A 14407-nucleotide genomic window follows, 5' to 3' on the forward strand; every position below is an offset into this window, starting at 1 on the left:
GTCTCTGCTGTTTGGGTAGATGTGGTTTCTGTTTTTATGTGAAGGCAGTACTAGTGCATGTGTTCTGGAGGGCTGTGTGTTCCATGTGGTGTAGTGTAAGTGTTGACCTTCTCCTCTTGACAGCTATTCTGTTCTTGGCTGGAGAGTGCGTGTGGGCTTTTAAACCAGAATGTTGAGAGAGATGGAAAAACTACCCAAACGGCCAATAAACTACAATTGCTGGGCCAGAAACCACTCCTTTTGTGGTAGATAGGCTACCTAGTGCTTACCACTCCCACTGATAAGCTGGAAGACTTCCTTGCAATACAGAAAGGCTTGGGGGCTCAGAAGATTACTTGCAGTCCTGGATACAGCAAACTGTATCTGGACTAGTTATAGCAAAGTCAGGAAACACAGGCTTTTAAACCAGAAAATTGAAAGAGATGGAAAAACTGCTCAAATGGCCAATAAACTACAATGTCTGGGCCAGAAACCACTCCTCTTGGGGTAGATAGGCTACCTATTGTTTACCCCTCCCACTGATAAGCTGGAAGGCTTCCCTCTAACACAGAAAGGCTTGGGGGCCTCAGAAGCTTACAAACAGTCTTGCATACAGCAAATCTGTATCTGGACTAGACTAGTTACAGGAAAATCAGGAAACAAGCTCAAACACCAGGCTTTTAAACCGGAAAAGTTGAGAGAAATTGAAAAACTGCCCAAATGGCCAATAACTACAATTTCTGGGCTAGAAACCACTCCTTTTGTGGTAGATAGGCTACCTAGTGCTTACCGCTCCCACTGATAAGCTAGACGGCTTCCCTCCAACACAGAAAGGCTTGGGGGGCTCAGAAGCTTACAAACAATCCTGGATTCAGCAAATCTGTATCTGGACTAGACTAGTTACAGGAAAGGCAGGAAACAAGCTTAGAATTTTTTATACAGAAAGGCAGCTAAAACAGCACTAAAAACTATTCAAGTGCAGTGCAAGCTATCACACTTGAGTGTGTAGCAATATTAGAGCAAATACAGTTTAAATAAATGCAATTTATTCAAACTGTTTTCCGAACTGGATTCAATTATTCTTTTATTCAACTCTGAACAGTTAAAAAGTGCCAAAAATATAGTTATCAGCTGAGAAGCACACTCAGTCAGAACACAAGGAGATTCTAGCAATTTATTTTTTTAGTAAAGTGGCAAGGGAGAAAGCAGGAACAGAAAACAATTCAAGGTTAAAAACCAGAGTGGGTTGGCCTTCTCAAATATTGTCTCTGTCTTGGGTAGAATGAGATAATGACACTAGACTGGGAGGAATGTCCCAGATCAGATTTACAGTATGGGCAGGCAACTGCAAAGCCAACAAGGCAGGAAACCCTGTTACTTCAATAGCAAAGAAGGCAAGACACTATCAGCAGAGGATGACTGCCAGAAACACAGGGAACTTAACAAACAAAACTACCAGGCCTGGACAACAGCATGCCTCTATCTAGATTATGCTACCTGAGTAGAACAGAGAATGCTTTTAACTGCAAACAAATCAGTTTTATGATACCTGACTAGAACACAGAAACCTCACAAAAATGCGCAGAAAAGCAGAGATAGAGCACTTACAAACAGAAAATACAACTCTCAGTATGAAAAAGTAGTTAACAGTTAAGTAATTTAGTAAAAATACAATTAGAGTAATGAAACAGTATCTACCAATAAAAAATACAGTTAAAACAGTACATACATGCAGTGAAACAGTAAACAAAAGCTTTATAACAGTGCAAAATGAAGTAGATTTGCTGCATAGCACAATTATAAGCATTAAACAAGTGCAATTCAATGAAATAAATGTAAGAAATAACTTATTCTGCTCTTGGAATCTTAAGGAATTTCTGTTTTGTCCCAGTGATAAATCACTATTCCACAGCCTGGTAAATACAAGCATAGCCCCTTAAATAGAACTCTTGACTACATTACTGATGTAGTGTGCATTGTTTGACTCTTCAAAGTAAAGAAATATGAATACATACTACCAGGCTATAACTCATTCCACACCTTTCGGCCCCAGGGCTTTGACCGAAGCTCCAAAGGCGGTAGTGTTTCCATAGTCATAAAGGATGCGCACACCTCCAGACTGGTAGCTTAACATAACGCATCTGAAATACTTCAGGTGCAGCTAACATTGGGTAAGACAGAGATTCAGGTCATAGCCTGCTATAGGTCCCCAACCATGTCCCAAGACTCACACTCCATGTTCCTAAGCACCCTGGAGAATATTAGGGTCAAATCTAACACTAGGTGACTTCAACTACCCCTCCATTAACTGGGAAAACTACTCATGTACCAATACACTTGCCCAACATTTCCTGGAATTCATTAATTCCATTGCCCTGGACCAGCTCGTTCTTACCCCCACTAGAGATAGCAACATCCTTCACCTGGTCATTACTAACATGGGCGACCGTTGCTCTACACCAATAGTCAACTCCTCCATGGTTAGCTCTGACCACAAACTAATCACTTTGCAAATCCACATCTCCCCCACCCCCACAAAGGTAACCACCATGAAAAACTTCTCCAAAGCTAACTCTGGGCTCCTAAAAACAGAGGTGGCAAACTTCACACACCCATGAAAATACAGAATAGTTGTATGACTGCCAAATCATACAACAATGCACTGTACGAACACATACACAAATGCATGGATCTCGCCATACCCGATAAAACTAAGATACTCTCCTCCAAAAAAAGGAAGCCAATCTGGTGGTCCCCTGCAATAAACAAACTCTACAACAGAAGGAGGAAACTGATGCGGAATAAGGTGAAGTCCCAACACTGGAAAAAACTCCCTTATAAGCCTCAACAAAAAGTTGAGATTCCTCATCAAAACTCCACAGCAATACCCAGATTTACTCTGAGCTACTGCACAATGGTACCTCCTATACCAAGCTAACAGATATTGCCAATATACTGGCCGACAGATTCAGTGCCAACTTTACCCCTCTCCCCCCAAAGGACCAGTCACAATACCAGTAGATTGCCAGGCACCTAGTATTACTGCTGCACAGATTAAAACAGCACTGCCCAAGGCCAAGAATACAGCTTCTGTTGGACCTGACAATATCCCTGGCTGTGTTCTACATGAACTACAGAGTGAACTGGCACATCACCTGTTTGCCCTGCTCAATCACAGCCTCTCCTCAGGCTTTGTTCCTACCAAATGGCGCACTGCTACAGTCATCCCTCTCCACAAAGGAGGAGCAACTACAGACCCTGGGAACTATCACCTCATTAGCCTGACGAGTCTGATATGCAAAGCTATGGAACGCATCATCATGGACCTAATAAACAAGGATATAGGGAATCTCCAAACTCTGGATCCCACACAGTTTGGTTTTGTGAAGGGTAGATCAGACCGGCTCAACTTGGTCAACTTCTTTGAGTCAGTCACCAGAGCTGTGGATGAAGGCAAGGTGGTTCATACAGCCTACCTTGATCGGGCCAAGGCCTTTGATACTATTCCCCACTCAGGAATAATAGAAAAACCTCACTAAGGTAGGCATCAACCCCTATATCACTAGGTGGCTTGCAAACTGGCTCACAGGTAGAACACCTTGTGTGAAAGTAGCTGACGCCAAGTCAGACTGCCGACCAGTCATGAGTGGAGTTCCACAGGATCCTGGGTCCTCTCCAGTTTGGGAACTACTTCTCTGAAGTCCAGGCCAACATGAAGAGACTCTGGCTGACAAAGTTTGTGGATGATTGATAGCTGGGAGCTATTATTAACTCCCCAAATGATGTTGATATCCTACAGAAAGGCCTCACTGAGACCAACAATTGGTGTCAGAACAATAGCCTTAAGCTCAGTGCCAAAAATGTCTCGTCATCCCCTTTGGGAAAAACTCAGTTCCCATGAATTACCACAGCGATGGTAGTCCGCTGAACACATAAGGCATTTTAAGAGATCTGGGAACACAGGTTGACAGCAACCTCTTTTGACCACCACATTGCCACTGTGGTCAGAAAGTCCTTCTATGTGGCACATCTCATTACTAAGGGTTTTGCATCCAGGAAGAAAGAGGTCATTGTCTACCTCTACTCTTCCCTCATTAGGCCAGTCTTTGAGTACAATGCCCCATTTGGCATGTACCTCACTAAACACCTGCTACAACTGGATAGGCCGCAAAAGTGCATCACAAAGATGATCCTAGGCTTTAAACATTTGTCCTATATGTACAGACTTAAAAAACTCCAACTATTCTCTGTCTCATATCACCTACAAAGGCAATCCCTGCTTGACTTACAAAGCCATCTCTGACCCAGCTCTGTTAAAAATGCTACAGGTAAAGAAATCCCAATCCCTCCGCACCACATGCTCCAGGGACCACAACCTCATTACCACAATCAACAAAACATGCTGGAGGGACAAGTTCTTAACCCAGAGACTGCCCATGCTATGGAATAGACTTCCCATACATGTCAAGCAGAGCACCTCACTGGCCTTCTTTAACAGAAATCTTGATGAGTGGATGGGAAATAGAAAATTCACCCCCAGGGATCACTCCTGTGGCTTTACTTGACAAAGGCAGTGGGAACTAAGGTTTGGTGGCATGATGCCAGGGTAATCCTATGCACTAGGCTTGTAAACGCTCTAGGGCCATTAACCTAGTACACACCCATGAACCTATGAACCTATGAAAACATCTATTTACAGAGGTTATATATCCACAGCAGGTTAGTAAATAGGCTGTCCTTGACTTTGCCTTTAGCAGGCTAACCCTGAGGTCCAGATGTTTGTTATTGTCTTTAGCATGTAAAACTAGCTGACGAGCATGGTTGGGTGGGTGACTAGGTTGGGTTGACTGAGGAGTGAAGCATACTGGTCAAAGTAAGGCATGGGCACTCCTCCTGGATGAGTTCATAGAGGAACATATGTATTCTAAGAGTTAAAAAATGTACAGCTGTATAAAGTTCGTCAGACCTTTAAGCTTTTATACTCTATTCCCAAATCTAACCTACTAGCTATAGCTTTAGTTGATCCCACTGCTGCTAAACAGTTAGGTAATTCCAATCCCACTTTGTCTGATAAGAATGTGAAAATTATTGTTAATTATGGGAAAAAAAGTGTAGACTTCCGCGACTTTTTTCAGAATTTTGAAGTGCCAAGCTCATATGTTAAAGTTAGTTGTGATAAAAATGTATGTGTTGTTTCTTCTTCTGAGGAAGTTTAAATAACTTAAGTTTCTTTTACTGCACAGGTCACTACTCATTGTTTACAGTGTGTATACGACTCTGTTGATACTTCTTCCAGGTTGTTTGAGCAGGTTTGCATGGATGCATTTTTCAGAACCTCCTTGATGATGATAAAAATTAAATTTTAAATTCCTATTTGGATAGAAATTTAGTTTTGGCCCATCTACTGCAGAGCTGATCAAAAAGTGTGATGAAAGGGGTAAGCTGATCCAAGATTTCTCATCCCTCCTTTTCCAAATTTTCTAAAGCATTCTCTGACTACTCTTGATAAAATACTGGTAATTCTGAATGACTATTCAAGAGATCTGGTGACCCTCCTCACCCTGGCCCCTTTTTTCTTCCACAAAGTTTAAATCTCCATTTTTCTCTTTGACAACAGACAGTTTCAGACAAGTGGATTCTGAAGATACTCATCAAAGTTAGAGATGGCAGTGGGAGAAAATTCCCCCTTTCCATTGGGTCATTCCTCATTCTCCAGATCAGAGTCTTTTGTTTATGCTGGTTCTTCATCATATGCTATCCCAAGGAGTGAAGAACCAGTTCCTCCTTTGCAGGTGGTGAAGGGTTTTTATTTAATGATGTTCTTAGTACCCAAGAAAGAAAATGTTTGGAGACCATTTCAGGATCTTTCTTTCCTAAACCTGTTCATGCCCAAATTCAAAGTGATGCCACTTCACATCCTGTTAACTTCTTCATCCTCTTTCAGGTTTCCTGGTAACACTAGATTTAAACGATGCTTGTCATCAGATCCTATTCATCCAGATTTCGGGTGCTTCTTATAGAAATGGAAACGGAAAAAGTGCAGGCTGTGCAGGGCACCAAGAGCAGATGCAAGCACATAAATATCAAAGAGATGCTTGCTGTGATCAAGGCTCTCAACTCTTTGATCCATCTTTGGTCCCTGGACCTCTTCAAATTGTTATCGACAATGCCACGGTCATGTGGTACATCAACAAGCAGGGGAAGAACCAGGTCGTACCCCTTTGCAGACTAGCCATCTTAGGTTGGGATATAGATTCACAGCTCAGTCTTATTGTACAGGCATCCTACATTCCATCAGAGCAAAACTGTGTCACAGACAAGCTGAGCAGAACCAGGGCAGAGCTTCAGTTATTGATGAGTCTTCCAAGATTTGATATATCTGTGGGGAGTTCCTCACGTAGACCTCTTTGCCTCCTCACTGAACAAACAACTGGCAAGATTCTGTTCCAAGACTCCCAGCAAGAAGACCTGGAACATAGATGCCTTTTCTCTTTCTTGTACACGAATGTTCCTGTATGCTTTTCCACCATTTGCCCTAATATCCAGGGTACTTCTGAAGATTCAGAAGGAATCTCCCAAGATCATTGTGGTAACACCCTTCTGGTCCAGGAAACTGTAGTTCTCCTTTCTTCTGGAAATGGCCAGGGGCAAATTTCAGAGGCTTCCTTACAGACTGAATCTACTCGCGCAAAAACAGGGGTGTTTGATACACCTCAGCATCAATTAACTTCATTGACTGCTGGATGATAGGGTATTAATTCCTTTTAGGGACCTGTATACTAAATATGTCAAGCAGGTACTAATGAAAAGAAGAAGGCCTGCTACTAGAAAATCATATATTAGCAAATGAAAAAAAAGTTTTGTAACTGGTGCCAACAACATAACCAGCACCCATTCATGACCAGATGTTTTCTTGTTTTCCAATATTCTGATTATGATCTTAAGGCCTTTCTTACTCTTCTATCAAGGTTCATTTATCAGCCATTCCAGCATGTCTGTCATAGAGCCTCCTCTTACAATGCAATCTTATGTCAAAATATTTTTGAAAGGGGTTTTGCACAAAAAGCCTGCAAGTAAAACAGTGGCCTGTCCTTGTGATCTTAATTTTGTGTTAAAAAAGCTAACAGTTGCTGCATTTGAACCAATTAACCTGGCTGACTTGAGGTTCTTAAGATAGAAAACAGTTGACATCTGCAAGAACACTGTCTGAGTTGCGAGCTGTTATGCTGAGTCAACCCCGTCTCATTTTCCACAGGGAAAGGATTTCTTTGAGAACTAATCCTTTTTTTCTGCCTAGCATTGTATCTAAGTTTTCTTTAAGCTAAACTATCCATCTCCCTTTTTTATTTCCTAAACCTAAAACTGATGGCAAACGGGATTCAGCTAAGGCTCTTTCCTCCCGTATAGTGCATTTTTTAGGCAAGGCTCAAAGGATAAAACCACCACTGTAACAGATATAAGCATGCAAAATCTGAAGGTAATGCTGCTCAATGCTACATGCCTAAACTTCAAAGTGCAATCTCTCGAGGCACTCCTAAAAATGTAGAACATCGATATCTATGCAGTAACTGAGACCTGGTTCAAGACTCCAGAGACCACCCTTGCAATACCAGGCTAAAACTTTTACCACACTTTTCGGCCATCAAACCAGGACCGAAGCACTAAAGGTGGTGGAGAGTTCATATTCACCAAGGATATTCACACCTCCAGGCTAGCTGCCCAACACAATGCATCTGAAATTCTACAGGTGCAACTAACACTAGGTAAGACTGCAATCCAAATTCTAGCTAGCTACAGATCCCCCACCATGCCTCAAGATTCTCACTACACCTTTCTAAACATACTAGATAATATTAAAATACAACCAAACACCCTAATACTGGAGTGATTTTAACTACCCTGCCATTAATTGGGAAAACTACTCGGGTATGAACACCTTTGCCCAACGGTTCTTGGAATTCATAAATTCCAACACCTTGGACCAACTAATCCATAGTCCTACCAGGGGCTCAAATATCCTAGACCTGGTCATTACCAACATGGGAGATCGATGCTCCACACCAGTGGTCACCCCCTTGTTGGTCAGGTCTGACCATAAGCTAATCACCCTTGATGTCCACATCCCACCCTCACCTCCCAGTAGGGAAACCTCCATAAAAAACTTCTCCAAATCCAATTTCATGCTACTCAAGTCAGAAGTGACAAACTTCATGACACCCATGCAGACCGGAACTGGAAGTTCGACCGCTGAATCCTACACTAAGGCACTGTATGAGCACATCCACTCATTCATGAATCTTGCCATTCCAAACAGAACCAAGATGGTCTCCTCCAAAAAAAGGAACCCAATCTGGTGGTCCCTACCATAAACAAACTATACAACAGAAGGAAAAAACTGTTGCAGAAAAGAGGAAAATCCCAGGATGCAAAAAACTCCCTTAGCATCCTCAATAAGAAGCTGAGATCTCTCATAAAATCCTCCAAAGCAACTTACGAAAATAAAATTGCCAAAGATTCCAAGGACAACCACAAGGCATTCTATAGTTATGTCAAGGATCTAAATGGTAATGCTCAGATCTGTTCTGAGCTACAACTGAATGGCATTAAATATACTGATCTCAAGGATATTGCCAATATCCTGGAAATTCGATTCAGTACAAACTTCCCCCTCCTCTCACCCCCTAAACTGCCCATCTCGATACCAAAAGATTGCCAAATTCCAGTACTCACGGCCACACAGGTAAAAAAACGCACTCTCCAAAGCTAAGAATACAGCATCCATGGGACCAGATGACATCCCGGGCTGTGGACTACATGAACTACAAAATGAACTGGCACCTCCCCTAAGTGTCATGTTTAATCATAGCCTCACCTCAGGCTTCATGCCCAATGAGTGGCGCACAGGTACAGTTATCCCACTCCACAAGAGGGGATCCACCTTGGATCCCGGGAACTATCATCCCATCAGTCTGATGAGCCTGATCTGCAAAGCCATGGAACGCATTATCATGGAACTTATAAACAAAGACATTGGCAACCTTCAAACACTGGACCCCACCCAGTCTGGTTTTGTAAAGGGCCGATCTTTTCTCCTCAACCTGATTGACTTCTTCGAATCAGTCTCCAGAGTCATGGACGAGGGTAAGGCTGTCCACACAGCCTATCTGGACCTCGCCAAGGCCTTCGACACCATCCCCCACTCTGGAATCATAGATAAACTTACTAAGCTAGGCATTAATCCCTATGTCACTCGTTAGGTTGCCAACTAACTTACTGACAGAACCCACAATGTAAAAGTAACTGACTCAAAATCCAGCTCCAGACAAGTGACAAGCAGAGTACCTCAAGGTTCAGTCCTGGGACCGCTCTTGTTTGGCATCTACTTCTCTGAAGTATAGGCCAGCACTAATGGACTCTGGCTAACAAAGTTCACAGATGACTGCAAACTAGGAGCCATTATTGAATCCCCAAATGATGTGGATATTCGACAAAAGGGCCTTACAGAAACAGATGCTTGGTGCCAGAGCCATGGGCTCAAGCTCACTGCCAAGAAATGTATAGTTATCCCCTTTAGGAAAAACCATGTACCCATGAATTACCACATAAGTGGCAGTACACTAAACACAGAAAGTGTGATAAGGGACTTAGGGACCCAGGTGGACAGTGGTCTCGCTTTCGATAACCACATATCCACAACAGTCAGGAAATCCTTCTCTGTGACACACCTCATCACTAAGGGCTTTTCATCCAGAAAAAAGGAGATCATTCTCCCACTGTACTCATCCCTCATTAGATCCATTATAGAGTACAACGCCCCATTTGGTATGTACCTCACAAGACATTTGCAACAACTGGAAAGGCCACATAAATAACTCTCTAAAATAATCACAGGCCTAAAGCAGATGCCCTATGTTGACCACCTAAAAAAAACTCCAGCTATACTCTGTTGCATATTACCTACTCAGAGGTGATCTCTGCTTAACATACAAGGCCATGTCAAATGCAGTGCTGTAAGCTGTTGCACATGCTACACTTAAAGAAATCCCAATCCTTCAGAGCTACACGCTGCAGGGATCTAAACCTGGTCATCATAATGAACAAAACAAGCACTGCCCATACATGTCAAGCTGAATGCCTCTTTGGCCCTCTTCAAAAGTAACCTTGATGATTGGATGGGAGATAGGAGATTCACCCCAGGAATTGCGTCAGTCACCCAGCTAGACAGGGGACCAGGGAAGTAAATATTCTGGGAAGAAATAGCCAGGGAATTGTTATGGCTAGGCTTGTATAGGCCCTAGGGCCGACAGCCTAGTACCAACCTATGCTCCATGCCTTGGATGTCTACAGGCAATTCAAGTACTTTTGACAGAACTAAATCTTTCAGATCTTCAGATCTATTATTCATTTCTTGTGAAAGTAAGAAAAAGGACAACCTATGTCACTCATCATGACAAAACTATTTCAGTCAGGATCCAGGCCCATTCTTCTAGGGCCTTGGCTTTGTCTATGGTTTTTTTGGAAAGGAATGGATAAAAGAAGTATTCTTTTAGAATCTGCTACTTGGTGCTTTGTACATACTTTTACAAAGCACTATGAACTTGATTCCTTCTCTAGGTTTACTAAGACTCCTGGACTCCTCCTTCCACCTCCCGAATGTAATAAGCTTGAGTACTCTACCTATATAACTAAGGCTACTGCAGCAGTGATTAATATGATGGACATAGTATAGTTGTGTAAATAAGCTTCCCATAACAGTATATGTTTGAATGATCACTGCTGCAGTAGCTGCTCCCTCCCTCCATCCCCATTAATTTCAGTGTGTTTTTTATGCCAGGGTGTGGACATTAATTTCCTAGTATTGTCCTTTCAAGGCTCAGGTTCCATCTTTGCTGGTAGGAAAGTTCTGAAAGGCTTGGCCTCCCGGACTTGTCTTTTAGTCAGCTCAGCTCAAGCTGCCTGACAGTTTGGGGGTGTGAAAGGTGTCTGAAGCTTTGGAGGCTGTCTGACTGTTGTACCCTTGTCAGAATATAACCCATAGAACTAAGGCTACTGTAGCAGTGATCATTTGAACGTCTACTGTTATGGTAGGTTTACTTACACAACTGAACTTTCCGCTTAATTACTCTGTTGATTGCTTTAAGCTTTCTGTACCTATCTAGCAAACTGAGTTTTAAAGTAATTCAGATATCTTTGCAATATATTGCAGTAGGAATATTAGTTCTTCTGTCTTTGTTTTCATTTACAAAAAAATGAAAAACATATCTAAGTGAAACTCCAGCTTTTAAGACATTTTTTGTATTGAGTAGCTTTAGCATTTATATTACCTTGCTTTGTCATTTTGTTTAAGAAATTAAATAGTTAAGAAGAACAACAGTTATATGTGGGTTAAAACACTAGATATCTTCAGTTGTATATGCCATTGCACTTAAAAATATGCAACTGCTAATAACTTATTCTTAATGACATTATTCTGTTCTCATCTTTAAAATAAAGGATACAATTTACTTTTCATATTACAGCAGGTTTGGGCAATATAATAAATAATATTTTGCCATTTTGATTTGAACTTCAACTTTCTTGCAGGTTGCATGTCCAGTGATGGGTTTTGCAGACACCTGATGTCAGATGAAAATGCACCAGTCTTCCTAGATCGCTTGGAATTGTATCAAGAAATGGACCACCCTTTAGCACATTATTTTATCAGTTCCTCACATAACACATATCTTGTGGGTAGACAGTTTGGAGGAAAATCATCTGTGGAAATGTATCGGCAAGTCCTTTTGGCTGGATGCAGGTTAGAAACTGTAATTATTCTTTCCCTAGATAAATCGACTCTTTAAAACTGACTAATAAGAAAGTAAAACTTGCTAAGTGAAATTTATGCATCTGACAGAGGTGAATGGGACTTGCCAAATTCAGAAACAACACTCACTTGTTAATAATGCAGCTTTAATATTCAAACTTACAGTTTGTTCTGATTCTTGTCCATAACTCAAACATAGCATCTTTTCTTGGCAACTGTTAAGTTTAATCTTCTGTAGGATGATTTAAAATAGATGTACGCTCTGTAGTACAGATTTACAGTTTATATGCCGAACTATAGAGTATAAACTGCATAACTTCAAACTGTACCCTATTTTTTGCATCTTCAAACTGTACATTCCAACATGAGATGCATTAGATTCCATTTGTTATTTTTTCTGTCTGCCCCAACATGCCACATTGATTTCATTATCTAATCTGGAATATTATTTGTTTTGTGATTTCACCGGCTTTGTGCTGTTACTTTTTAATAGTAGAACCTTTTCTACCACCTGTGTCTTGACAGTTATTTTTATCAAGATTATCTGAAATATACAGGACATACGAGAGGGATAGATTCCTGTCCCAGAGGCTTCCCATACTTTGGAACAAGCTACCCATCTATGTCAAGCAAAGTTCCTCATTAGCACTCTTCAAGAAAAATCCTGATGACTGGATGGGAAATAGGAAATGCACCCCAGGGATCACTTCTGTGGCTCTGCTTGACAGGGGCACAGGAAATTAACTTTCTTGGGTGGCATAAGCCAGGGAACCTTGTTGGCTAGGCTTACTTAGGCCCTTGGGCCGATAGCCTAGTACCTACCTATGAACCTATGGTGTAACTTCAATTTTAGCAGATTCTGTATAATAAATATAGTTCAAGCACCTTACTGTTAAAATGATTGCATCTGTACTTAAAAGACCAAAGGTTTTTCTTTATACTATTCAATAAGTTTAATTTATTATGAACAGAATAAATTGCTACAACAGTTTCAGAACTAATAATTATATCAAAGCCATAGCTAGATCAATTGGGACTCACAGCAGTCCCCAGCCTGGTACCCCCCACAACCTTCCATGATCAGAACTGTAACAAAGAACTTAGCCAATCTATTTTCTGTGGTTACTAACATAATAAGGTACTAAATACATAACTTAAGGAGCCACAATATCACCTTTGGCTACTTAAATTAATTCTGCCACTATAAATCTTGCTTCATCCAAAGCTGCTAATTGAGCCTCTGTTTGTACCTGGGACAGCCACCCACTTTCCTCATGATGGTGCTCAGAATTGCAGCTTTTACTATATAATGTCCTCTTCTATTTAATAATGCTTTCTTAACAGAACTTATGCATGAAACAGCTGTCCAATCAACATTCATGTAGCATTGATAACCTATTCTAATCTGATCTGCCTGACTTTTTGAATAGGTTCACAGCTGTTAATACTGAATGCATGCACTGCAGTACATCTGCTCAGTTAGTTCTTAAGCAGGAGATAAGGAAGGGAACTTGCCCTCAAGTCAGTTTAAGTAAAAGGAGCAGGATCTCCACAAACAATAGCAGGTTTACCAGCAAAATTATCCTCAGAAGAGTTCTTCATTTGTGGTGAGTGATCTTGTAGTGAGCTAGTCAAACCTCCATTTGGCCAATGAATTTGCTAACAGTTTGGAATAATTATCAGCTTATGTAAGTCATATTAGATGACTTAATGCCAGTGGTTATTAATGATGCCATGTAAAACCCCCTACATTGCCATCACAACATTTCAAACACTAATTATTTCCCATGTCCAATTGTCTTGTCTGTCAACACTCTACTATTTTGAAAAAAAAAACAGACTTGTAAAACACAAGCCATTCACATTTTCACTGCCATTGTTTTTTGCTCACATGACAGAGCACCATTTCTTTGGACCTAACCATATCCCTGAGTTCCTAACAATAATATAGGGATGTTCATCGTGTTATACTGCTGCAGTCATCACACTTGGGTTATCCTGCCATCAGGCAGTCTCGCAGTCGGCCGAATCCCAAAGTCTTGGTCTGGCGTCGGTTGTCGTTGCTTCTTCCGTGACGTCAGTGCGACAGGGGGATAAAAGAGGCAGCCAACGCCATTTTCTTCAGTCTTTCTTGCCGCACGGTGCCCGAAGCAGAAGCAGTTCGCAAGTGCCGGTCGGCTAGCTCCTGAGATTTTCGAATCGAATTTCAGCCCGAAGTCTTCTCTAAAGCTAAGTACCCCGTTGGGGAAACTTTTCTTGCTTCAGACCAATGTCAGACAAAGTTAATAATTGCATTTCTTGTGGGAAGCAAATACCTCATAAGGATTTTCATTCTTATTGTATTCCTTGCCTAGGCCCAGACCACGACATCTCTGTTTGTCAGTTTTGTGCTAGGTTCAACAAATGTACAATCAAGCGTCGGGCAGATTTCGCCCGACATTATTTTGGCAGAAAATTTAATTATAGCATGTCGTCGGAACAACCGACATCAGCAATGATTAAAAAACACAAGGATAAGGACAGGCAACCAAGGCCAAGACCAGATACCGAGGCCTCAACAAGGCCTACCGCCGGTTCTCCGGTTTTCAGCGAGGTGCCTACGCAGCCTCTGACTACCGCTGATTT

The 14407-nt window shown here is 41.5% G+C and overlaps 1 protein-coding gene across 1 annotated transcript in view; it reads left to right on the top strand.

Moving 5' to 3' along the window:
* The window catches only part of PLCB4 (phospholipase C beta 4), a 1792792-nt gene that overhangs the window by 696909 nt on the left and 1081476 nt on the right, over nucleotides 1-14407 (top strand). Inside the window, exon 12 of the mRNA XM_044056592.1 lies at nucleotides 11563-11773. Within this exon, the coding sequence (XP_043912527.1) occupies nucleotides 11563-11773 (211 nt within the window). The remainder of the gene's footprint in view (nucleotides 1-11562; nucleotides 11774-14407) is intronic.

This window comes from Protopterus annectens, chromosome 1.part2, assembly GCF_019279795.1.
Source record: "Protopterus annectens isolate FY-2018-M chromosome 1.part2, PAN1.0, whole genome shotgun sequence".
Classification (NCBI taxonomy): Eukaryota; Metazoa; Chordata; order Ceratodontiformes; family Protopteridae; genus Protopterus; species Protopterus annectens.